General features: G+C 53.1%; 8 protein-coding genes across 8 annotated transcripts; 5 read left to right on the top strand and 3 right to left on the bottom strand.

Annotated features, from left to right (window-relative positions):
* Positions 1–25: 25 nt before the first annotated feature.
* Positions 26–3,641, bottom strand: RIM20 (pH-response regulator protein palA/rim20; the record flags this gene model as incomplete). The annotated part of the gene is made up of 4 exons (XM_062912626.1): positions 2,795–3,641; positions 2,501–2,741; positions 480–2,440; positions 26–419 (listed from the first exon to the last, which is right to left on the bottom strand). Exons 1-4 carry the CDS (start codon positions 2,800–2,802, stop codon positions 26–28), a joined length of 2,604 nt encoding a protein of 867 aa, XP_062764045.1. The 5' UTR covers positions 2,803–3,641.
* On the top strand, positions 3,117–7,920 carry QC763_500140 (uncharacterized protein). Its single transcript, XM_062912627.1, has 4 exons — positions 3,117–3,658; positions 3,717–6,313; positions 6,372–7,179; positions 7,237–7,920. The coding sequence occupies exons 2-4, from the start codon at positions 5,929–5,931 to the stop codon at positions 7,643–7,645; spliced, it is 1,602 nt and encodes a 533-aa protein (XP_062764044.1). The 5' UTR covers positions 3,117–3,658; positions 3,717–5,928; the 3' UTR covers positions 7,646–7,920.
* Positions 7,921–9,494: 1,574 nt separating this feature from the next.
* On the top strand, positions 9,495–11,483 carry QC763_500150 (uncharacterized protein; the record flags this gene model as incomplete). The annotated part of the gene is made up of 1 exon (XM_062912628.1): positions 9,495–11,483. One exon carries the CDS (start codon positions 9,495–9,497, stop codon positions 11,481–11,483), a length of 1,989 nt encoding a protein of 662 aa, XP_062764043.1.
* Positions 11,484–11,585: 102 nt separating this feature from the next.
* On the bottom strand, positions 11,586–14,136 carry QC763_0082160 (uncharacterized protein). The gene is made up of 4 exons (XM_062906123.1): positions 13,646–14,136; positions 12,486–13,589; positions 12,274–12,437; positions 11,586–12,224 (listed from the first exon to the last, which is right to left on the bottom strand). The coding sequence occupies exons 1-4, from the start codon at positions 13,748–13,750 to the stop codon at positions 11,720–11,722; spliced, it is 1,878 nt and encodes a 625-aa protein (XP_062764041.1). The 5' UTR covers positions 13,751–14,136; the 3' UTR covers positions 11,586–11,719.
* QC763_0082170 (uncharacterized protein) lies at positions 12,063–12,467 on the top strand (the record flags this gene model as incomplete). The annotated part of the gene is made up of 2 exons (XM_062906124.1): positions 12,063–12,113; positions 12,285–12,467. The coding sequence occupies 2 exons, from the start codon at positions 12,063–12,065 to the stop codon at positions 12,465–12,467; spliced, it is 234 nt and encodes a 77-aa protein (XP_062764042.1).
* A 583-nt stretch (positions 14,137–14,719) lies between the features above and the next one.
* QC763_500165 (uncharacterized protein) lies at positions 14,720–15,907 on the top strand (the record flags this gene model as incomplete). Its single annotated transcript, XM_062912629.1, has 2 exons — positions 14,720–15,389; positions 15,444–15,907. 2 exons carry the CDS (start codon positions 14,720–14,722, stop codon positions 15,905–15,907), a joined length of 1,134 nt encoding a protein of 377 aa, XP_062764040.1.
* A 1,424-nt stretch (positions 15,908–17,331) lies between these two features.
* QC763_500170 (uncharacterized protein) lies at positions 17,332–19,788 on the top strand (the record flags this gene model as incomplete). Its single annotated transcript, XM_062912630.1, has 1 exon — positions 17,332–19,788. One exon carries the CDS (start codon positions 17,332–17,334, stop codon positions 19,786–19,788), a length of 2,457 nt encoding a protein of 818 aa, XP_062764039.1.
* Position 19,789: 1 nt separating this feature from the next.
* QC763_500180 (uncharacterized protein) lies at positions 19,790–22,137 on the bottom strand. Its single transcript, XM_062912631.1, has 5 exons — positions 21,112–22,137; positions 20,673–21,054; positions 20,564–20,608; positions 20,003–20,505; positions 19,790–19,946 (listed from the first exon to the last, which is right to left on the bottom strand). The coding sequence occupies exons 1-5, from the start codon at positions 21,903–21,905 to the stop codon at positions 19,823–19,825; spliced, it is 1,848 nt and encodes a 615-aa protein (XP_062764038.1). The 5' UTR covers positions 21,906–22,137; the 3' UTR covers positions 19,790–19,822.
* Between the last annotated feature and the right edge of the window lie 2,015 nt (positions 22,138–24,152).

The raw sequence follows: 24,152 nt of genomic DNA, 5'->3' as shown, positions 1-24,152 counted from the left end.
CCACTACCACACACTCCTCCGCAGATCAACCGAACCTAATCCCACTGTTAGGATCCCATGTCCCCCTCACAGGCCCCGAAGAGCTCCCACCACCCTGCTGCTGACCCTGTCCTGGACTACCCCCCGAGCCACCTGCACCTGCCTCAGAGAACTTGATGCCCATATTCGGCATCCAAGCCCCTTGCATCGAAGCAATAGGTGGCATCGGCTTAGGCTGCTGCTGTGGCACATTATCCGCCCAGCTCTGAATCTGCGCCTCAACAGGAGGACTGTGAACACCAGGCGCCCTAACAGGCTGCCGTTGCGGCGACTGCATGTAGTACGACGAGGGAGCCGGGGACTGGTACGCTTGCGGCGGAGGCGACTGGGGCTGGTTGGATCGCATACTAAGCGATGCTAGCGGTGGCATCGAGAGTTCACTGGAAGAGCTTGTCAGTAATAGTTATTGAACGGTCAGGAGGGAAGAAAGGGCAACATACTCCTCCAACATCCTCGCCTCCTGTCTCCTTTCGTTCACCCAGCTGCGCGCCTGGTTGCGGAATTGCTCAACAATACGACTGAGGTCATTGTAGAACTTCCGCCCAACCTCGATATTACTAACAATCTCCTTGTACTTGTAGTAAGCATTATCCAATCTCTGCAGGGCCTTTTCCCGCTCCCGATTGCCGCTCTCGCCAATAACTTTCTTCTGCGACTCAAAGTCACGGTTGGCCCGCTGGATCTCGCTCATAATCTTTTCCTGATCGGCCTGTTCCTTCTCGAGAGCCTCAAGTTCAGACTCATAAAGACTGTCCAGGCGCTTGTCAAAGAAGTCCTCAAAGTGAGCTGGCACGATGGGAGTGTTGGGGTATGTCCTTTCAAGACGCGCCGCCTCAGCCATGATGTCGCCCTTAATGTCATCGGCCCGGCTCCTGGCACGAAGAGACTCGATCCGCTTCCTCCTCCTTGACTCCAGCCGTAATACGTCGTTGTATACTCCCCGCAGCCGTCCTATGGCTGGTTTGAGGAGTTCCGGGATCTCGGTTCTGCGACTGTTGGGGATGTAATCCATCATACCACGGTCTGGGCCGGCGAGGATGGCGAGGGTTTCCTTGACCGCAGCAAACTTCTCTCGAACCACAGCATCACTAGACGTACTCGAAGCAAAGTATCCGTCGATGTCACCTGCTTGGTTCCACAGCTTGGCCCCACCGTCATGACTGGAGTCAGCCCTCGACTCGGGCCTTGCCCACCTTTGTGTGCCATATTTGAGCCTCAAGGCGTGGTCTTCTTCTTCCTCGGCGGCCAGAAGAGCCTTCCCTTCTTCAAACACAGCCTTGTCACTGGCGCAAAGCTTCTCGACATCGGCGAAACCACGCTGCAGTTTGTTCAGCGCATCGGCTTGTCGAATCTCCTCGGCGTGCTGCACAAGGGTACCGGGTAAACCAAGCGGCTTCTCAAGAGCCTGCAATGACCCGGGCAAGTTTAAACTCGAAAGAATCTCGTGGAGCCTGTCTGTCATGGTTTCCAACTCGGCGATGATGTTGTTGTTAACAAGGCGATCTCTTCGCTCCTCATAGATGGACACAGCGACATGAACCGAGAACGGCACAAGTTTGGTGAACAGGGCAGGTCCAAATTCGGCATGATCCCCGAAATATTCGAAAGGCTTTGCGACCTGCGATGGAACACTCGCTACCGCCATGTTAGCACGCTCGAGGATCTTGAGCTCAGGTTTTGGCGGCACGATTTGCAGGTAGATGATGTCGTTGTCCTTTTCGGCCCTTTTCAAGTCCTCTTCAACGCGCTTCTTGAGGCCATGGAGATCGTCAACGACAGCCTTGCTAATGTAGCCGCCTTTGCACTCCTTAAGACCTTCAGTGACGCAGTTGACAGCGTCTTTCAGCCGAGCTACCTCCTCGCCGTATCGTTTCTTCTCCAAGCAATCACGAGCAGCGCGGTACTGGGCAGCGGCGGCAAAGTGGTGGTGCTTGGCGCTCATGTGGTGGATCCAGGCAGAGCTGATGGCTTCACTCTGCATGGCTGCCTCCACTGCCAAGTTGTAGAGGTCAGACACGCGAGCAGCCAGCTTGGCGATGGAAGCATCCTTGTATTGGTCCATGACGGCCTTCTGCCAGAAACACTCTTGACTTTGGGCAAGGAAGAGCTGAGTCAATGCTTCCAACGTGGCCTCGTCCATATCGTCTGGTGGGTTGGCCATGCGCAATTCAGGGAGGACTTCCTTCTTCATATGGGATAGCACGCCGGCGGCCTGAGAGAAGAAGCTCGCAGCAGTCTTCAGCCCCTTGGTGTCACTTCGGTTCGACGATATCGCCAGTTGTGAATACAGAGCAGCGAGGTTGTAGAGAATGTTCAGGAGCTCGTATTGGAGATTGTTCTGTACGAGGGGGTGCTCGGTGTGGTAGCCCAGGGCCGGGTACCATGTAAAGTCGACGCCAATCTGGCCAAGAAATAAATAATCAGAAATGCGTGGTCAAGGGAGGGATATCGTTGCACCCACATCAATTGGGAATTTCCCGCTCATCCAAACCAGTTGGGCGGCATAAGTTTGGAGTTTCCTGATACCGGTCGAGTGGGGTTCGCGCGTATTGACGGCATCGCGGCGGAGGGAGTCAATGACCTCGAGGTCATGACGGAACATGTCCGGGTGTTGGTCATACTTCTTGGAGATGTACTGTCGAAGCGAGGAGGAGAGTGAGAGTTGTACGGACTTTCGAAAGGGGAGCGACAGGATGTTGTTGCTGCCCCGCTGTCAGCCTGATGTCAATAACAAGTACCACGACAGTTGACTCACGTTGTCATGTTGACAGAATCCGTCTCGAGCAACCGCGCGAGACACTGTTCACTCTGCTGCAAAACTGAACGCGTGGTCCCGAAGCCGAGCAGTCCGTGTGTCTTCACCAGGTACGCGCGCAAGATGACATCAGGCGGGCTGTTGCACCAAATCTGTGTTTGGCGGGGTCATTTTGGAAGTGGTGATTGGGCACCAGAGAGGCAGCTGGGGCCAGCTGGTGGTGGCCTGGCGGGGCTCTCGGGGAGGCAGGGGTTCCAGGCTGTTCTTCCCGCTGAAACTGCTCCCGATCTCGGGATGCAACCTTCTCGATGCCGACTGGGAACACCAACGCAATGCCCTGCTTGCAATTGGTGGCTTCCGTCTTCGCCTGCGATCCGCCAAAACCACAGGGCTCAAGGACGGCCAATCCAGCCTGCAACGCCATTTCCAGCTTATGGAGTATCTTCCTGTGGTATGCTCAGTAGCGCGAGCCTCTTCCATGTTCGGGAACACAAAGGAACGCCATCGCTACACAAGGACGCCGTTTTGTTCTAAGCCCCACCCGCTTGGGGGTGGAATCATAATCCAACGTCTTCCATATCAGTCAACTTTTGCGGTGGTGGGCAACAACTTTTCAGACCAACCAGATGCAGCTCCAGTTGGCGTTTATCATGTCTCTGCCCCGTGGAACCCTCGGCCCGGCCTGGCTGGCCTTGTAGAGATTCCACGTCTGCTGGCTCTGGTGAACGGCTTGATTTCGATGTCTACTCGTTGGTCGAATGAATGGGCCAGGCGATGGGCATATCAAGATTGTCTCAACCTCCAGACGGCCACGTAGCTGCATCATTGACTGACGATGCTCTGCAGGACATTCAGAAGCTGAAAGTGAGAGGTCAACAACTTTCTCACGGCGTGGAACCGACACTTAATACTTTACAGACAGATCCTCGGTTTTTGATGCGAGTCTCGGTCCCGACTTCAAAGCTGCCGTATCACAGCTCGCCCTTCCTTCTTAAAGCACATAAGAAGGGTGATCAGCATAGCAGACGCGGCGAAACACGCGTCTTGGATCCCGGCATCCCTTGCGTGCAGCAATCTGCTTGACCAGAATCAGCTCCCGACCTGGTTTCTTTTCCAGTGGGTTGGAGTCAACCCGTTCCGATCCGAAGAAGCGCCGTCTAGTATGTTCCGCGCGAAGCTACGACACATCGATGCCGATCCCAACCCAGGCCAGACGAGGCTCAGGGTCTGAGAGCTAAGGTACTGCCGTGATCATCGATGGAACCGAGATACCAAGTCCAAATCACGTGCTGAGCAAGGCAACATCACACGACAGAACTCTTGATGATTCTAGTCTTTCGTACCCTTTTGCGAGAAGACACAAACTCTAGTCCGATGCTGACAATGGTGGTTCTGTGTGGCCTACACACGGCATCTGGTTTGCAATGTTCCGATCCTGGTGTCTAAGATGGCAGCAGTGGTGCGACAGCGATCACAGCAGCTGTGGAGATGGTCTCACAATGATGCAGCCTTCAGCCTTTGTCACTATCAGACCAACCGAAAAGCCGCCGGCAACTCTTTCCCACCGCCGGCGGGCTACTCACGTCAAAAAGCAATATGCTTCCTCGCCAGTGTGGTGAGGGCAGCACCGGTATTGCTGTTACTCTCGGGTCCGGAGTGAGCAGAATTATCCGAGTTTACGTGCAAAGCCATCAATGGCAGTGACGGCTCCATCCAGTCGTTTATTCAGACACAGGCACCAGATTCGATGCAACAAAAGTCGGAGGATTGTTGTCCCAAGAATCTGGTCGCCAACGCGCTCCCGTCTGACATGTTCTGCCTGGCCCATTGAAGAATGGTGTGGCTCTTCATTCGCTTGTCAAGCGATGCTGTGGCGGACATCCCCAAATAATGTCCTGTCACCATCTCCTCCACACACATGTGCCCAGCACCACCCCCTGCCAGTTTCCGGCCTTGTGGTGAGACAGAATTTTAACGGAAATGGAACCCACTGCATTCTGCCGTACTGGCATTGTAGCACTAATTGAGACGGCCACCTGCGCACAAACACACCGCATTGTTCGACGATTCGCGCTGACAGGGCGGCTGCGGCGTTACGGTAGTGACATTACTAATATCGTCCAGATAGTCAACGGCTTTCTCACCTCCATCGCCCTCTTTTACTCCAACAGGATATGATGAGGCACAGTCCTTGATAGCTGGATACTGGACCTCTTATTGGTGCCTCCCCGGCCGCTGTTGGTAGCGTACCAGGAAAGGGAATCCGGGTACAGGAGGGAATTTTGGTTTGTGGGGAGCGGGAAGTTCGTGCATCATGATCCTGAACGATGGGAACAAGGCAATTATTCTGCACATTTTCAAGCCGGTCTTGACTATTCTTGGGGCGCGAGCCTCTCCTTCGGAACGGATGTAAGTGGGCTAAACAGTGCAACATTTCCTGGTAGATAATAGGCTGAATCGCACATCTGTCTCCTAGGCACTTTGAGATAATATACTCCCCGAATAAGACCTAATTACGGCGCGGCAGAGCTACGGCCACATGCTCACCTCTGAAGCCCGCGGAATCCCACAGACCAGGATACGCACCAACAGCCTGTTCAAGATGCCCGCCGCCATCGCCCACTCTACGGACTCTCTCCACTGTCTGATCCAAACACGCAGCCGGAAGCGGTTGGGCCACCGAGCTTCCTGCGATAGTTTGGCAGCTCTGGCGCCATATCAGCTGTGGTCCTGGGAAGCGAGATGTACGACGTTTCCGGGTGACAGACTTGACTTAATAGGGCAATGTCTCACACAGCAACGGACCGCCCTGTCTTCGGATCCCGGAAGGGAAAGAGCATTGGTATGAGACAGATATAACTTCCATCCGCCCATCCCACCTGCCCTGGCTTCCGTTGCTCTTGGCTCTTGCCTTTCAGAAAGGCGGAAAGCGCCCAGATCCTGTCAACCCCCCGCCCTTCTCAGCCCTGAGGTCGTTGAAGAGTCAGCGAAAGAGCAAAAGGGAAAGGACACATTCATCGTTGACCTTGACCCCTGGTTGATCTTGCACCTTGTTTCTGCAAATCATCGAACCATTCCACAGACACCTTCTCACCTTCCTTCCCGTGGATATCTGGAGAGGCAGCCAAGCCAAGATGGAGGGCCTCACGCTCATCTTGCTCTATCTCGCCATCCCCAGTCTGGTCTACTCGGCCATCCAGCAGATCCTGTCATGGAAGAAGAAGAAGTCGGTCACCACGGTGGCCAAGTTCCCCGGTCCCAAGCAGTATCCTTTTGTAGGCCGTATTCATGACCTCCCCCGGTTTTCCATGTGGTTGAAGTTCAAGGAGTGGGCCGACGAACATGGACCTATTTTCCAGACCAGGGCAGTGGATCAGACGTTCATCATCGTGTCGGACGAGAAGATTGCGGAGGAGCTGTTGGTTAAGAGAGGGCACATCTACTCCGGTCGGCCTCAGATTCGATCTCTCATCAACCACAAGGAAGGAGTTGGATACTCTGCTTTGATGGACCGTCATGGTAAGACTTCTCTCTCACTGCTCCCATCGAATGCCGCGAACTAATCTGTCGTCCTCAGACACATGGAAGACGCAGCGTAAGTGGGCACACGCCGCTATGGCCGAAGCATACAAGCACCACTTTTACGGCCACTGCGAAAAGGAAATGAAACGCTACCTCGGCCTTCTCCTCATCGACCCCGCCCGATTCCTCGACTACACGCGTGAGTACTGCGGCCGTGTCATGTCCCGACTCGCCTGGGATGACGCTACTCAGGGAAAGGCCAACGGTGATAGCGCCGACACCACCCTCCACTGCATGAGCGTCTCCGGTCCCATCACCAACACCGTCACGCCGCTCTGGCACCTGCCCTCGTTCATGAACCCATGGTACAATTTTGAGATCAAGCGCGAGAAGGAACAGCGGGCCTGGTGGCTTAATAACTTCCGCCTGGCCAAGGACAGGATGCTCAAGGGCACGCTCCCTAACGACACGTGGGCCTACCGGTATTTTGAGCAATTGAAGAGGGAAGGGAACGAGAGTCTGGATCAGGAAGAGGAGCAGGAGATATTTGCAAGCTGCATGATTGGGTTTGTGAACCTAGTCGGTGTAGTGACGATTAGTGGACCGCTAAAGTTTTTCTTAATGGCTATGGCGCTGCATCCGGAGTGGCAGAGGAAGGCACAGGAGGAGATTGACCGGGTCTGCGGGGACAGGATGCCGACTATGAAAGACTTTCCTGACTTACCGACTGTGAGGGCGTGTTTGAAGGAGACGGTGAGGTGGAGGTCGGGGGTTCCGCTTGGTGTTCCTCATCAGGCTGAGCGGGATGATGTTTTTAGGGGGGTTCCCATCAAGAAGGGGACTATTATTCTCGCTTGCGAGTGGTATGTATCTTTCTCGCGGATCCATCTTCACATGAAATTGCTAACAATCTGGCACAGGAGCCTCAACCGCGTCCCCGAAAAGTACCCCGACGGCGACAACTTCCGCCCCGAGCGCTGGCTCGAGCCCGGGTGGCCCACGTATCAAGAACCTCTTACCAGGTACCCCAACTTCCGCGAGGGTCAGGCCATGCACAGCTTTGGCTGGGGTCGACGCACCTGCCTCGGGCAGAATATTGTCGATGACGAGATGTTTGTCTTTGGAGCTTCGTATCTCTGGGCGTTCAAATCTGGTCCCAAGATTTGCCCGCGCACGGGAGTACCAGTGCCAATTGACACGCAGGCGACAAACAGCCATGTTATTTTAGAGCCGTTGCCGTATCATTTGAGCTTCAAGGTGAGGAGTGAGGAGAGGGCGAGGCTGATCTTGTCGAATTATCAGGAGGTTATGGGGGAGTTGAAGGTGTAGTGGGGGAGGTGCAGAAATAGGAGAGCAATGGAACAGAGCACACATTGGCAATAGAGTGTATGTAATTTTTGCTTTGGTCAGGAAGGGCGAAGGGTGAATGCTGGGTCATGTAGCCGTCAATATCTTTGGTGGGGGGGGAAAGGCTGGATTACTACTACCATTTTTTAGTCTTTGTTTTCTTTTGTTACCAGTATCATTATTAGCTAGGGCACTGTTTTTTACTCGGGAGAAAAAGGTTTCAAGAATTTTGCGAAGAAATGAAATGTATGAAGAAAGAAGTGAGGTTGAGAACATGGTGTGGTGATCCGGAGTCAGGGGCCCGGATCAACAATTGTGTGGTTACAGTGGCGCCTTTTGGCATGTTGCACAGCAGATTCTGGCCAGGAAACCCCCCCTCTTTGTGGAAGAAACAGAAACACTTTTCTGGACCTGCCTGCCTTGTGATGAACGGGCATTATGCTAGGTTTGACTATGGACAATGTACAATAACTAAGGCAGAGAAAGGCTTGCACTGAAAACAATGCAGCAAATTGTGAGCTTACTGTAGCGTCTGGCATGATTTTTCGGTATTAACGCCACTTTGGCACCGGGCACAATGGAACAATTAGGTTTTTGGGGGAGGTTTGATTGGTGTTGCAGTCGGTAGTTGGGCAGCTCACTTCGGGGGGAATAGGGAGTTGTAGGTTTGGTAATCCCGGCCGGAGATGTAATATTGTTTGTGAGGGGGGAGGGGTGGGAGTCAGGTTGGTGGCTTACTGCTCGGAGGTAATCAGTCGAGTTACACCAGGGCGCCACGCCGGGAGTGCGGCTACATGGTTTGATTTACGACCACCGCTAAGCTGGCTCACATTGAAGTGTGTTTTGGCTCTGGGGGTGCAACTAGGTAGGTAGGTTCCGGTTAGGGACCGCTGCCTAGTGTGGTTTAACTTCAGGGTTATTTGATAACACATGGGAAGCGGAAGATAACAGAATATAGAGTAGTATCCAAACCGGACCTTGGCAAGTTGGCTCCCACGGGCTGCCCCAACTACGCGACATGATACATCCGGCCCGCGCATGCAAAAACATAGTGTTCAACCGGCAAAATATACCTCGTGCGTGTAAGCGAGGCAAGGCCGGAGAAGGGAACGGGGTGCCTGATCCATGGCGTTGGGATTGACTTGTTGCCGTGTTTGAGAGCCGCCGCGGGTTGAGCCATTATGGGGTGATGGCGGGCAGCCTTTGGGTGTGGGTGACGATTTAGGGGCTGTGTCGACTGGATGCTCGAAAGGGAAGGCAGTTCGTGGGTTGATGCATCTGGAGGAGTAGGTGGACGGAAAGACGGGCCGTCGTATGTTGGAGTATTTGCAACAGAAGATAATCTCTGGTAACGTCTTGGATTTGATTGTGGTTAGGCCGGTGGTTGCCTTTCCCAACTTGTAAACACAAGAAAAAGGGGCAGCGCAAGGCCATTGTTGACCACACTGCGCAAGTAATGCCGGTGCCATGTTGTGGTGTAGGTAAGCCATGGATAAGTTCTTTGTCTTGAAGTGGACAATTCTCGCACTTATAACATGCCGGAAACAAGTGTGTCGTCAGAGTCTGCCACTTTGTGGGGGCCCGAGACTCTGTGGAATGGGTGGCAACAAAGAAAGTCGAACCAGGCACCATAAGGTGATCTTTGAACAGGAGGGATAATCCAACGGATATCTTCAACCACGTAAACCTCGTCCAAAATAGAATCACTTCATTCAGGAACACTTTCCACGGGCCATCACACCTTTGACCCAACGACAAGATCCCCAGAATGCTCTAAGCCCGCGAGCCACACAGTACACAACAGCCCGAGACTCCCCCATGATCCCCCATCATGATGGGAAAACAACCAGCACGACCCCTCCCATTCACGCCGCTCTCAGAGCTGTACCCTGATAGCGAACCACCAAGCAAGAAGCCAAGAGTTGACACCACACAGTATACAAGGTCGAATCGAAGGGCTCGGGCTTTCCCCAGAATACAACCGCCAACAACCACATCGCAAAGCTCCTCACGGTCGCTTTCATCAAATGCTGACACCGATGATCCAATCGATGTACCATGGTGGGATCCCAAAGTCACGGAGAGCTCTGCGTCCTCCAGCGGCAGGGCCTCTGTTGAACAGACGACGACTCGGTCCATCAAAGGCCGTCCCAAACCATCGAAAAAGTATAAATCAGCTCGTAAGACGTCACGGATTGGTCAGGATAGTCCCACAGAGGAAGAAAGAATTGATTATCATGATCCGAAGATGAGCGAGGATTTCCTTCCATTTGGTCCACCATGGCCACCAAACGAGACAAGAGACAGGGGGGAAAGCCCACCGAAGCCAAAGGATAAGGCGGACCGAGGAAACGTAATCTCTGCAATCTCGCCCATGCAGAGTATGATCAAGATGATAGCTGCAGGCGACTACATTCCGTTTTCTCCAGACAGCCCTATAGTAATTAGACAGCAGCAGGAAGTTTTCCCGCCAGGGCCACGACGTTCCTCTGTCGTCCCCTTAAACCTGAGAACTCGAATAGGGAATCAGAGCCCCTTCGAGTTTGATCAGGTAAATGATCCGCCGCCAACAGTCGCTGCAGAAGCGCAGACGGAGACATACCAGGCAGTGGAGGAGGTGTCGATCCCAAACCTTGGTGCTGAACGTCCGCAAACTGAAGTAGACTCGACACTATGGAGCCCGGTCTTATTGGGGGTCAGAGAAGAGCGAAAGGATGGAAACCGGGTATGGCCGGCAAGAAAAGGAGGGATCTACTGCGATACGTGCTTTCGTGACGAGTGCATCCGGTGGATTCGAGCTCGGGACAAAGCCCTGAGTGTATCTCGATTGCTCGGGGCTGATGGGGAGCCAGAGGGCATGAATCCCATCGAGTCTGTCATATTCCCGGATCAGATAAAACACCGTGCCAACAAGCTGTTTCGTCGCACTCCACTTGACGTTCTCGGTCTCGCTCTGCTTCGATATTTGGCCCAAACGCGTGTTGAGGCTCTGGGAGAGGACATGCAGGATGAGGTGACTGGGACACTGGACTCTTTGCGTCAAGACATTCGTCTGTCGAAAGGCCGGTTAAAGCGACTTGAGAGGCAGTGCCGGACTTTGGTGGAGACTTGCGTGGTTTCCGAATCCGACCAAAATAAGATCATTCCAGAAGGCGTTGTGTGGCTGTGGGAGTTTGATGCTCTGTTGCAGGATGTGAATAAGAGGTCGTCGAATGAAACACCCCTGGACATGTCTTTTGCGACAACTTTAACAAACAGAGCCCATGAGGCAGCGATCGATGAATTGTGGAACATGGCTGTTGCGCATATCAATGTGAAGGACTCAATGGGTCATCGGACGAAGACTGAATTGCTGAGGTTGATTGGAACAGCCATGGCCCAGGCAGCGACGAAGTCTGAACAAGAGAATCGAGGTAGAGCAGGAGAACCACTCCCATGTCAATACTGTGCCCAGTCAGAGTCTGTTAACTCCAGAACCACTCGGAACTCAAATGGTCGAGCTGTCAAAGTAAAACCGTGGATCGAACCACTGGTCTGGTCAGGCGAGATGAGTGAGGAGACTGCATCGAGTGCCAGTGCCGAAGAGTTCTTTCGTCTTGTCGAGTCGAGAGGCGCGGTGATGGCGGAGGTATCAGGCATCAAATTTCTGGTGGACTCGACCGGCGGCAAAAGGCGGATTGTGCTGGTGGAAATGGCGAGTGTGCTTGATGACATGTGGAAGGAGCGGCAGGAAGACAAGAGATTTAGCTCAATCCCTGCTATTGCTGCCGATGGAAGAGAGTCGTTACGATGGAGATCTGCAAACCCGCCATATATGTAAAAAAAAAAAAAAAAAAAAAAAAAGAAAAGAATATCTATTGCTGTTTCACAAGAGCATGAGGAAGACCGACCTTTCAGTTGCTGATAAGATCCCGTTCGATGATTGGCTGATCGCTTGCCTGACTTCACGACTTTAACTTTTCGATCAAACATGCCACAGAGAATCTCAAAGAAATCGTGCACTGGACCTCCCATAACTCCCAATTCTCAAATTAGACTACTTTTATTTTGATTCATTTACGTGCGCGGCTGCAATCCCTGACTCGGTAAACTCGGCCATGGCGGCATTCCCTGGCTCCCTGGCAACTCCGGCATCATGCCCCATGGAGGCACTTGCGCACCTGAAGTCGCACTCCTCGGTGGACTTGGCAGGTTTTTGAGATGCTCCAAGTGAATATCATCATCTCTTAAAGGCCTTGAGGGCACCGGGGGCAGCGATGGGGCGACGAGCCTTCCGAACGGCCGCCCCTCAGGATCCAAATCACCGCGCCATTGCTGTTGAACCACGGCTTGGAAGTTGTCCTCCAATCTGTTCGAGTCGCTATACACCCCTGTTTGGCTCCAAGAAGACTTCCCAAACATGAAAGCGACCAACTTCATCAGGTACAAAATTCCAAGTGTCATGAAAAAGGTATATCCCATGCCCGCAGAGACATCGGCGAGCTGGTAGCCCACACGTTGCGCAGTGCTGTACTCGGGGTGCGGGATGGTCGAATGACCATCAAGGCCAATTGTTGTTGAGCTAGGAGAGGTCAGTATCAAGGTGAGCACCTCGGAAGGCAGATGCTTACTCGACAAAAAGAGCAGTGAGAACCATGCCGACAACACCGCCGCCGGCATGCACGGCAAAGATTTGCAAAGGGTCATGTCGAAGGAATATTTCGGCTTCTTTTTTCAGGAAGTTGACGCAAAGGGCACCAACAACACCAAACACTGGAGCGCTCCAGACGGGAACCTGAACATGTTAGACACAGGGCACACTTGAAGCGTTAGGCGAACTCACATAACCCGCTGCCGGCGTGATCGCCACCAGTCCTGCAATGGCACCATCGCAAAAGAAGAATACCGAAATACGATCGAAGGCCTGTCTTGCCATAGCACGATTTCTGGCAGCTTCGTCCCGGGGATCGCCACCTTCCAGCTCAACATCGGTTTCCGGCACGCCCTTCATCAGCCAAATCCAGAGCATCCCGGTGACACCGCCAGCACAAGCCGAGACATGGGTGGCAGTCCATGCCGAGACCGCCCGCAAATTTCCACCCAAAGCGGAACCGCCATTGAAGCCAGCCCAACCAAACCAGAGAAATGCCGTTCCAAGCACAACGAAGTTGATATTGTACGGGAAGCTTTCCACGCCCTGTTCTGATAGCTCCTCGTTTGGCGCGTCCTCTCCTTCCGGGACTCTGAGGTGTCCACATGTAAACAACAAGATGACAATTCTCAGGATGCTCCACACACCATACGCGAGATGTTGAACTCGTCGCCAAACCTTGTGGCCAGCGTCGATGAGGAAGTCGAGCAGGTTGCCCCTCGATTCAATGGAGCAAAAGACAGCAAAAGCAGCCACCGTCGTTCCGCTGACGATATGGACCGGCGTTCCACCAGCAAAGTCCAAACTCCCAAGTTCCCTCAGCCACCCCTTGCTGCTCCATGTCCATCTCGCAACAGGGTCATAGACAAGTAACGACCAAAGACTGATGAAGATGATGAAGCGCCTCGGCCGTGTTCGGTGCATGGTTCCACCACAGACCACGGCGGCGGTGAATGCAGCAAACATACCCTCATATAACGCAAACACCAGCTCTGGAATAACGGCAGACTCGTCGGGTCCATCTCCCACCACAACAGGCCGCCCTGCCACATCTCGCAGTCCACCAGCTCGGTTCTCTCCGCCCCACCAGTTCGACGGCAGCATGGAGTCGGTGAAGGTGACAAGATAGCCCCAGAGTGCCCACTGAAGGCCAACGAAAGCCGCCGTGATCAGAGGAAGTCGAAATAGTGTTAACGCGAATGAACGATTGCCAAGGCCGGAATATATGAGAGATAGGGATGGTATCATGATAAAGACCAAGGCTGATGAGATCATAATCCAGACAAGGTCGAATCCCTATGGACAAGGTGTCAGAACTGAGCCGAACTGCTGGGAATGGGCATCTAGATTACCTGGTAGTACTTCTCGGGATGCCGAAGCACGTCGGCATAGTCGACGGCGGAGGCCGGAGCCGCTGTCGCCATGGCCGAAAGCTCTGCGACTGTGACTGTCACCATCTCTCAGCACCGGGACCTTCAGCGTGTTGAGGAGAGGAAATGGCGACGGGCCGCGGGCAGCATTTGGACTCTGGACGCCCTCTTTGTTGGATACATAAGTCGCGGGCAGATCCGACAGGGCATTCTGTAAGCTGGACTGTGCCGTCATCCTTCTCGGGGTCAGCTCTCGGCGCTATTCTAGAAGCGGTTCCTGGAATCGTCTGGAGAAGTCGTGCAGGCCGGGGGACATGCGAGCTGCGGCGCGGGCGCGGTCTAGCAGCGGCACAGTGCTCAATATACTGCGGCGCGACCAGGGTAGCGTCCAACGACAGCCGCCGGCGTTATCTTTGACGCTGTCGGCGTCTGTTGAAGGAAGGACAAATGCCATTCTTATCTGTGACACGGTGTTTACCAAGTTACAACCCCCGTGCCGAGCCATACGCCCGCCGCAGACGCGGGGCTGGATGCCAACTGGGGCATGATTGCCAACCTGGAGTTTGGGTCGTTGGACACCCATGTGCGACAGTGGTTGCACACAACGGCCACAGCAATGAAAAGCTTGTACAGCTGCCTCTCTGGGGACTCAAAAGGCACAAAGCATTGGAATGGCAATATCCCTCCGTTCTCTTCGAAGCTTCTGTCCCTTTTGCGCCGGCTCCTCCGCCCCGCCTGATGCAGGGGTCACTTGACGCTGAGGCCGGGTATGACCCTCATTCAGCGATCGACCTGGCGCAGGCCCTCTCTGGAACCTTTTTGATCCCTTCAAACTCGCCCGCGATGGCTTCTTCACCTAGCTTTTGGCCTCCGTCCCCAGCAGAGACAGACAGGATATCGCAGGCGTCTGGGTCACCAGGCCCGAACAAAGGAGAACCGACATTCTCCAACACTAGCGGGTGGCCCATGAATGCTGGCAACACCCACTCAGGTAGCTTTCTTGTCCACACTCACTGCTTCAGAGTGGTCTGCTGATCTTAGCCAGGTGCAGTCCCCATGCTGCAAGACGCCAGCCAACCGCCCCCAGATCCCGTTTGCCAGAGCATCCGCATTTGCCCTCCCAACAAAGGAGATGGGTCAAATGGTATCACACCCGACTGGTCACCAGAGCGGGTGAATATTCTCTGTTCTCTTTCCCCTTTGATCAGGACAAGAGTGGAAGAGTTGCGTCTTCACCCCGAGTTGTGGTGGACGCCCGTAGTAGGCGATGGCATCGACGAAGCCACGGCTATCCGTGTCCTCGACCTCGTTGGCCCGGGCACCGCCGGCCGAAAGCAACGAGTATCTCTCCTCTCACAGGAATGCAATGTCATGTGGGCATTCCAGATCAACCCTACCCTATTCCCAGCAAGCCTCACCTGGCAAGCTGTCGACGACGACGGCCAACTAGCTGCGTCCAGGGCCGTCGTTCGCAAAGCAGCCCGACGATCTTATGCGAGTCTCTCCTCGTCCTCATCCAGTCCCAAATTCTCCTGGCAAACAGAGCCGGGATCACGCTCTCGATTGACCTCGCTCCAGCTGGCAAACATTGCCCTTGTGTTGGAATGGGAGGAAGCATTCAAGCGAGAGATTAGGACTGTGATATGGGACTGGACAGGGCAAACACAAGCTGTCCTCGCGACACCGGTGGGATGTCTACAAGCACATGGGCCGCGCGGGCTTGATGGTATTCCTCTCTTCATCCCTTCCTCCACGTCGCCGCAACTAACACCCTTACCAGCCCAACGGAAGATAGAAAAGGAAAAGGTCCTCACTCACATGCGGGACTATCTCGAACGCCAGAAGAACACCAACAAAACCAGCGTCAAGCGCATCTACAAGGACCTCGAGCTCCAAAACATGAAGCTCGAGGCGAGCAGTTTCTTACACCCCAGTATTTACAGCATGTTACGGGAGATTGAAGGGGCGATTCTCAAGGAGAAGAGGCCTGGGAATGGGGCCAGCGCGGTGAGTCAGTTGAAGACTGTGAACCCTAACAGACCGACCACGCCGGGGCTGCTGGGCAAGATCAAGGAGATGGAGCACAGTGTCGAGAATATGATGTCGGGGGGGAAGGGGCATAGGAAGTTTGTGCAGGCTATGCTGGGCCATGTGCAGGAGTTTGTGGCTACGCAGCAGGAGATGCTGGCGGGGGAGATGTGGAAGTGGAGGGTAGGGGAGGTGAGGAGGTGGAGTTTGCAGTGAGGTCAATTTGGCTGAGTTCTTGTTGTGGTTTTTTTTTTTTTTTTTTTTTTTTTTTGCACATGATAATACCCCTGATTCAACGATGTTTTTTTCTTTTTGCTTTACTTGGTTGAATGGGTCAAGAATGTGATTGTTCTGAAGTCGCTTTGAATACTGTGGTAACGCAGCAGTACGACACTCTCCAACAGGTGCGTTGATGGCGATGTTGTTTGCGTCTCGCAGGTTGGCACACTGAGTAAACTCCTCGGATCACATTCCGGTAGTGAAATAAATGAGAACAATTACCACGAGAAATGATGTTGTTCGGAATCAGCGGATGCAACGATCTTATCATTTGTCTACGCCGCTGGTGACCGTTGAAGGTGAGATGAGCCCTAATTGCGGAGCATGACGACCTACCCAGGATTCGCGCGTGCGGATGTGTTTTCCGGGCCCCAGACAGAACTAGGGTCCTGACATACGCGAGGTGGTACTCGGGCGTTTAGTGATTGTGTCAATGTAGACTAACACTGTAGAGATAGATACATACCACCCGGTCTACCCTGTGGGTAGGATGTCCTTTTGGTTCCACAGATAACGCGGCCACAAAAATATCATCCATCACAGTGTAACAACAGGCATAGAGAATCGGAAGTTGAATCCAATCTAGAACAGGAATGCGTTACGGTAGCTAGATAGGTAGACATGCAGCGCCGCCCGGCAAAACGTGACAAATTCTGACCAAGATTGCGGATAGGTGGGGAGGGAGGGCTACGCGAGCTGCAGTGCGACCATTCATCTTTTCGTTTCCGACCTCTCGGGTCGTGTGCCTGGGCTGACCGTAAGGGGGTGGTGGTTTGTTGCTTGCTGTGCCGCTTGTTTGTTTGATCATGTCGGGGATATCGGTCATGTGTTGGGGGTTGAGTGGTGGTGCTCTACTGGGTTGCCAACACCAACATTTGATATGTTGCCTTGTTGGGATGTCAGCTGCTCAATATTGCAGTGTGGTGGGCTTGGTGGGAGCGAGCAGTCAATTTGAGTTTGGTGGTCATTTTCAGTACATTGATGAAATGGAAAACAATATTTGTTAAAACGAGGAGGGATCGGAGGCACGGAACGTCCACGACCTGGCAATGGGGATCGGAAGAGATGAGCCGTTGATAGTGATCGTGAAGGGTTTTCTGCAATCTCCCCATATGAAAGTAATCAATGGGGAAGAGTTGCAAGAGACAATTCGGTCAACTCCGCTTCCAAAGGAGCGTCGTCGTCGTCGCTCGGGAATAATCGAAGGGTTAGGATGGTGCGATTGCCGACATGGTGGTAGATATATGTCGATATGGTGCTGCTCGCGGTTGACTGCCAGTGGTATCTTGTCAATTGAAATTAAAATCACTTTCTTTGAGAGGGGAAAATGTCAGCAGGAGTGCTGTGCATGAAAAGGTGAAATGTCATTGGCCAAGGGAATCCTTGGAGGTCCCTGCTTGGCAGCACAATTTGGACTTCCTTCAGGAAAGAAGCCGCCAGCAGAGACTGGCAGACTTCCCCGCACTGATGGCCAAACAGGCAGCGGCGACTCAGGAGGTAACTCAATCATGTTCAAAAAATTACATAGCGGATGGAAGCGTTTCGAAGAATGGGCCAACGAAGATGATTCAGTGTCAAAGTCAACCACCACTCAGACCAGCCAAACCGAAACTGGGCCATCAGCACCGACACAAACATCGACTAAAGATCACACTTGCAACCATAGCGACCCCGTGACGGAGGATACGCCTAAGCCAGAAGCATACTGTTACACCAACAAATCCACCAGCTCTTCATACAAATACACTCCGCTCCCGTCAACGACTAAGTCAGCCATCCGGGTTCTGACCTTGCTTCCAGGGAGAGCCGACGCTGACATCGAATGTCGGCTCATCGAGTTGGACCTGAACAACCCATGGACAGAGGACGATGGCGAGGAAGGCTTCGAAGCCCTCTCCTACGTTTGGGGCGACATCGCCGAGACAACGCCAATCCAAATCGACGGCGCCACCGTACAGATTGGCAGAAACCTCCGCAGCGCTCTCCTCCACCTGAGATATCACGAAAAGCCCCGTATTTTGTGGGTGGACGCAGCATGCATCAACCAAGAAGACATGGATGAGCGCAACAGACAAGTCATGCTGATGGGCGACATCTACACCAAGGCGGCCCGCACTCTTGTCTGGCTAGGCTGTCCATGCTGCTTACTGGGGGCCCTGAATACGGACCGGCTTACCTATTCTCAAGGGAAATGGCTTGATCACTTAGCGGGGATTGATCCTCTATTTGAAGCCATCGAGATCCTGGGCAACGAGGCGCGGAAGCTCGCAGAGGAGGGCCGTGAGGTTATTCCAAAGCAGGAAGAAAAGGATGAAGATGGGACGACGTACGACCGAATTAAAAAGCTGAAGCCCAAATGGAATATCATCTTTTTGGAGAATCCGTGGTGGACTCGTATTTGGACGCTGCAGGAGATTGTACTTGCAAAGGAGGCGCGCTTGTGCATGGAAAGACACGAGCTGGGCTGGGATCTTCTCCGTGTTGCCATTACTTACTATACAGCATTGGGCTTTGGCGACTTTTCCGAAATATATGCTGGGAGCAAGACCAACTCTGGTGTTGAGCCGTTCAACCTGGTCAACGCTATCAGAGAGGCGAGACAGCCCGGGTCGGAGCTCGTTACTGGAGATGTCGGGGACGAGCTCCTCCACTACCTCGCCTCGTCCCACTGGCGTGATTGCAGGATGCCTCAGGACAAGATCTTTGGACTTATGGGTCTATTCAGCGAAGGCCGCGATGTGGGTATTGAGGTTGACTATCGGTTGGATGCCGAGGATGTGTACCGCCAAGCGACGAAATCCTTGTTACAACAATCTGGCAATCTCGATGCTCTTGGGTTCTGCTACCCATACAAGATACCGAGAGTCACCAATCTCCCGTCCTGGATTCCTGATTGGGGCTCCGTTGGAAACCTCGCGCTCCCGTTGATGAACGACGCAAAAGGCCAACCGCGAACTACTCACGCTTCTAGAGGACTAAGATCCAACCCCCGATGGGAGAACAACGACACAACCTTGCTTCTCGACGGTCACATCATCGACACGATCGCCAAACTCGGGAGGATGCAGGTACCACCAAATCAGGACGACCGCAACGAAGGGTCCCTGGACCACATGCTAAACGATCCTGTGATGATCGCTGAAGCCGACAGCTTTCCCGACCGGTGGGAAGATTTGGATCCCGAAAGACCCATCCGGCATTTTATATCTGCATGGTGGAAAGGAATGAGAATGGCTGTGCCATATGTCGCCAAGGCAATTCTCGAGATCTTTGGGAATGTTGTGGAAATGAGGGAAACGTTTCTGCAGTGGGATGAGCTTGTTGCTGCAGAGCTGGGCGAGCCGCATGAAGACCGCCGCACCATTTTCCGAGATACTATTACGACAGCAACGCCTTGTCCGCTGGAACCATCAGTATTCGATAGCCGCTTTGAAGGATGGCTCCAGGCGGTGTACTCGATTCGAAAGCTGAAGAAGAAGAGGATTGATCGATATGCACCAAAGACGTACACCACATTGGCTGCGGTCACCACCTTTGTCAAAATGGAAGATGACGACCTGCCTGAGGCTTTTGCGACATATACAACGCATACGCCCCGCAGGCGACTTGGGATTACCGCGTCAAAACGGGTTTGTCTCCTGCCTAAGCTCACCGAGGTTGGGGACAAAGTGGCTCTGCTTCGAGGTGGCAGGGTGCCAATGATCCTCCGTCCGAGAGAAGATGGATCAATGCAGTTCGTTGGCGAAGCATACGTGCACGGAGTCATGGATGGGGAAGCGTTTCATGAGGAGGAGTGTATTGACTTTCGAATAACGTGATATTTATTTTGGTTATCAGGCTACATATCTAGATTTAAACGGTTGGAAGATTGCTTGCAAGGGCTCTCCGGCTCATGCTCTCGATTTCATACTGTCTTCTCTCGAACATGGATTGTCGCCTGTTCATCTCGGCCTCGATGCCATAGATATCCGAATTACTATCATGGTCAGCGTTGGGTGCCAGGGAGCCACGAGCATCAAGGCTCCGACTTACAATTTGAGGTTGATAACCTCATCCTTCCCTTCTGCTGTCTCACTGACCCAAACCGAGCAACCCTTGTTGCCCGACACAGGAAACTCCCCCCAACCCTCATCATCAATCATGACCTCCCCGGGACACAGTCTCAAGAAATCGATCCATTTCTCCCCACTGTGGTGTTTCCCAACGTACATTTTCAGCTTTGACAGGCCCCACTGGTTACCCATCACCGCCGCTAGCCCAGCACCCCCACCGTGGGCGGAATGACCCTCGCGAGTGAAACCGACACAGTGTGGGTGGGAAAAGAGATCATGCTGGGTGCCATAGGCGTAGAACTTGCGGATGAGGATGAGGCGAGCGAGGAGGGTGGGATTGCTGGACATGGGAGGGATGAAAGAAGAGGGGCCGGAGGCGAAGGAGCCGTAGAGGTCAGACCAAAATACGCAGGGCACGCCGGTGTTGGCGCGGAGGAGGATGAGGGTATAGGCGTGGGGTAGAAACCAGGGGGCTACGGGAGTCTGTGATGCTGACGATTAGTCAACGTTATGGAAGACATGATATGTCACGGGAGCGTACCTCAAGGGACTGGCCTTGCTGTGTGTCGTGATTAACAACGAATGTCTGATGCAGTACACGTTAGTCGAAAGCTAAACTTTGTCACTTGTCAGAAGGTTTAAGGGCTTACCACAACGTTATTAGGCTTCCACAAACACAAAGCATCCTTGAACAGGTCCCTTAGGTCGCCTCTCTCCCCAGCCATAGATATCTTGCTCAAATTAGAGCACAACGGCACATCGAACAGCGAAATCCTGTGGTCCATATACTCAATATACTTGGCCAAGAACTCAGAGTCCTCTCTCCAGTACTCTCCAACAATGAACCAGTCCTTTCCCTTCTCAACATTATCGTCAATATGCCTCAGCAGTCTCTTCTGAAACTGGAAGCTATAATGCTTAATCGCATCCAACCTCAACCCTCCAATCTTCAGCTGCGTCGGCAGCCACTTTACCCAATCAAAAGCATCCTGCTGCACGTCCGGATGTCTGTGGTCAATATCGGCAAACATTCTGTTGTTCACTTCATCAGCACTCCCTTACCTTCCCAAATGCCCATGTTGAACTCACAAAAAGTCATAATTCCCCACCTCCTCATCCACATCCACACACCACTCCTTCCCCCCCAGCTTCCAAACCCCCTTTTCCCTAGTCAAGTCATCCCAATCCACCCCCGTAAAATGTCTCCTGTCCCATTCCCGACCACTGTACCTCCCCCCCCGCCCCGGGAACGTAAACCCCGTCCAACTCTCAATCTCCCTCACCTCCCCCCCATCTAGTTCCCTATTCCGGTCCAAGGGGTCAACCTTCTTCGCCTTGACCCTCTCTTTGTAGTCCGCTCCAGTTTTGTGATTCAGCACGGCATCAAACAAAACTTTCACCCCCCTCCCCTCCGCCACTCTACAAAGCTCCTCCAGTTGCGCTTTTGACCCCCATTTTGTCGGGGTGGAGCCCTTCTGTTCAAACTCGCCTAGGTCCCACAGGTCGTAGATGTCATACCCGTTTCCGTTTTTCGCGTCGGCTGCCTTGCAGGCGGGGGGGATCCAGATTTTTGTTATGCCGAGTTGGGAAAGGGAGGGGAGGAGGGTGGTGAGGAGGGACCAGTGGGATTTGGGGGTGGTGCTGGAGGGGGGCGTGTACCATTCGAAGGATTGGAAGATTGTCTCGTTCTGCTTGGGAAGCGGGTCGGAGGGGGGGGAGAGGAGGATGAGGGGGTTGGGGCAGGAGGAGGGGGGGAGGCGGTGGCGGAGGGGGCGGATGTTGGTGCTGTGGCCTGAGGAAGGTTCTTGACGGGTTGCGGCGCGGGAGAGAGCCGCGAGGGGGGGTGGGAGGGGGGGATTAGTAAGGGAGAGGAAGGTGGACATTGTGGTGGTGGTAGTAATGTGCGGTTGTTGATGCTGGTGCGGTGAGATGTTCTTGGGGATGAAAAATGAGATGGTGGTGGCAAGAAAGTTCGATGAATGAACCGGGCTGAAGTGGGATTTGCTGAGTTGGGTGGCCGTTACCTTGCACTAGTAAAAATTGAAAATTAAAAGCTGGTGTGAACAAAGTCAAGAAGTGTTTGTAAGCTGATGATATTTTCAGAGATGATGTTCTGGAAGCTGTGAAGCTCACCGCATGTCTCGGGACGAGCCGAGGCGGTCGGGGAAGTGGGGCATGTGCCATGTTTTGATTGGGTGGCGTGTTGTTGTCGGGCACAGTACCCGCCCCCCGCGAACGCACGCCACCTTTGACATTCCAGAACCGAAGTTAGGACATGGTGAAGCTGACAAAATCGAACAGACATAGTAAATATTAAGGCTTTTTGCCGCTGACGGATACAAGAAGTCTTCTGTCCACACAATCATATTGCAATTGAGTCTTTGTATTATGAACAAGTCTTCCTAAAGCTACTAATCACCCCAGGCAATGAAGCCCCTGAAGATCATCGACACCCACAAAAGGGGCCGGTATCCACACATCTCTTCACCACCTAGACTTTTGATCCAAACTCCTCCTTTGAGCGCATACATATCTATCATGTGATGCCCCAGAGGTCAACAGAACTGCCACAACGGTTCTTTTGGGTACGAGTCCTTGCTGGGTCCTCCCTTCGTCGGTAAAGGTAAGAAGCTGAACCCCGGATGGATGATCTGGAATGGCATTAACCCACTGGTACCCCACCAGATTGCCTTGCACTGCGTTTTGAAGATAGCCGAGCAGAGATTCGTGACCTTGAACCGAATCCGGGATGAAGATCATCATGCCTTGAATCAACTTTTGTCCGGCCCGTAACCTCACCAAGAACAGCCTTCGGTAATTGGCACAGCCGATGTCAAACCCCAACGACAAACTTCGAGTGGTCCTTTAAGGTTGGATTTCATGATTTTATTCAACCACCACCCGACGGAAACATTGTCGTGGTGCGACAAGGCGCCCCCCAGTGCGTCCCAGATAGGGCGAGGTAACCCTGCCTGAAGGGGCCTAAACATGACTGGAAATGGAAAAGCATCCGAATATTTTCTTGACAGCAAAGTCATCAGGGTTGTGGTATCCACACAGACCGTGATCAATAGATAGAGCTTTGCGTATGGTAGGTATGGGTAGTGGCGACTCAGTGAGTTCCCTCTCAGGAGAACTCCATTTGGCAACGACCCAAGGGGAACAGATGGTGATTGAGGCCCATTTAGCGCCATCCATGGAGCTTCTCGGAACTTTGACTAGACCCAACCAGCGTGAACAGGAAAAGTCATCATCACCATGCTCCCGCTGAAAATAGGACCTGCGTGTCAATGGAACTATAATACTGTGCCCATTGAGAGGCTCAATGCCAAGGATTCCGTACCCCGTATGGTGAAAGACTGGGTCTTGTTTCAGCGGTAGGCTGATGCTCATGCCTTGCTGATTTGGAGAAAAGGTCGGACGTCTGAATTTCTCGGCACCTTTATAAGGTCTTAATAAGCCTGTCGGGGACCGAAAGTCTGCTGGGCTACGCGTGAGAGCATCGACAGGAGAGTAGTAGTATAGCGAAATTCCTGCCTGTCCTCTGAAACTCGTCGCGTTGGTATCGCAGGAAGACCAAGTAGCCAGGCGAATAATGTGCAGTCATCGTTCACTCTCATAATCTCGTGCTGAAGCCGCATGAACGCTTTGCTGCCTTCTCCATATAACATGGACATATTGATGTTGAAAAGCCCGAGTAGGCAGTAGGCTTGGTCTTCGATTCTTGTCGTCTGTCTCCCCGCCGCCCACGACATCCTCTGAGCTACGCTCACTTTCCGAAAAGTGTGATGCAGTTCCTCGACGTCCATTTTCCCCGTTTCCTTTAGTAGATGCTCATTAATTTTGATCTTGGACATAATGTCTGCAGCTTGACTCCCACGAGTAAACCGAAAGTACTAAGTCATGTCGTAAAACTCCACTTTCGCTGGCGCCAGAAGCTCTTGCAAAGTCTAGCCTCTTGTAAACCAACGGCTTTGGCTCACCCTGGCGGAATCATTCCTAAAGTCGATTTCCTCTGGATAGGGACATGATAGCGGTTCAAGATCGCTCAAGGAGACGAAGCAAACCTCATCATAGGCATACCACTGAAACATGGAGTTGATAGCCTCTTGAAGCTCGGCGCTGCTAGA

Source organism: Podospora pseudopauciseta (genome assembly GCF_035222475.1).
Source record: "Podospora pseudopauciseta strain CBS 411.78 chromosome 5 map unlocalized CBS411.78m_5.2, whole genome shotgun sequence".
Lineage (NCBI taxonomy): Eukaryota > Fungi > Ascomycota > Sordariomycetes > Sordariales > Podosporaceae > Podospora > Podospora pseudopauciseta.
Note: the sequence above shows the minus strand (reverse complement) of the source record. Positions and strands in the feature narration are given on the sequence as shown.

Bases quoted from the DNA above. Each gene is read 5' to 3' on its own strand.
- QC763_0082160 (XM_062906123.1), bottom strand. From the start codon at position 13,750: ATGGTGACAGTCACAGTCGCAGAGCTTTCGGCCATGGCGACAGCGGCT. The intron at 12,438-12,485 runs GTGAGTTCGCCT...TAACATGTTCAG, and splicing joins TCACGCCGGCAGCGGGTTAT to GTTCCCGTCTGGAGCGCTCC. The intron at 12,225-12,273 runs GTAAGCATCTGC...GACCTCTCCTAG, and splicing joins CTCACTGCTCTTTTTGTCGA to CTCAACAACAATTGGCCTTG.
- QC763_500140 (XM_062912627.1), top strand. From the start codon at position 5,929: ATGGAGGGCCTCACGCTCATCTTGCTCTATCTCGCCATCCCCAGTCTG. The intron at 6,314-6,371 runs GTAAGACTTCTC...TGTCGTCCTCAG, and splicing joins TGCTTTGATGGACCGTCATG to ACACATGGAAGACGCAGCGT. The intron at 7,180-7,236 runs GTATGTATCTTT...AATCTGGCACAG, and splicing joins ATTATTCTCGCTTGCGAGTG to GAGCCTCAACCGCGTCCCCG.
- QC763_500180 (XM_062912631.1), bottom strand. From the start codon at position 21,905: ATGTCCACCTTCCTCTCCCTTACTAATCCCCCCCTCCCACCCCCCCTC. The intron at 20,609-20,672 runs GTAAGCCCTTAA...GTACTGCATCAG, and splicing joins GGAAGCCTAATAACGTTGTG to ACATTCGTTGTTAATCACGA. The intron at 19,947-20,002 runs GTAAGTCGGAGC...TGACCATGATAG, and splicing joins GAGGTTATCAACCTCAAATT to TAATTCGGATATCTATGGCA.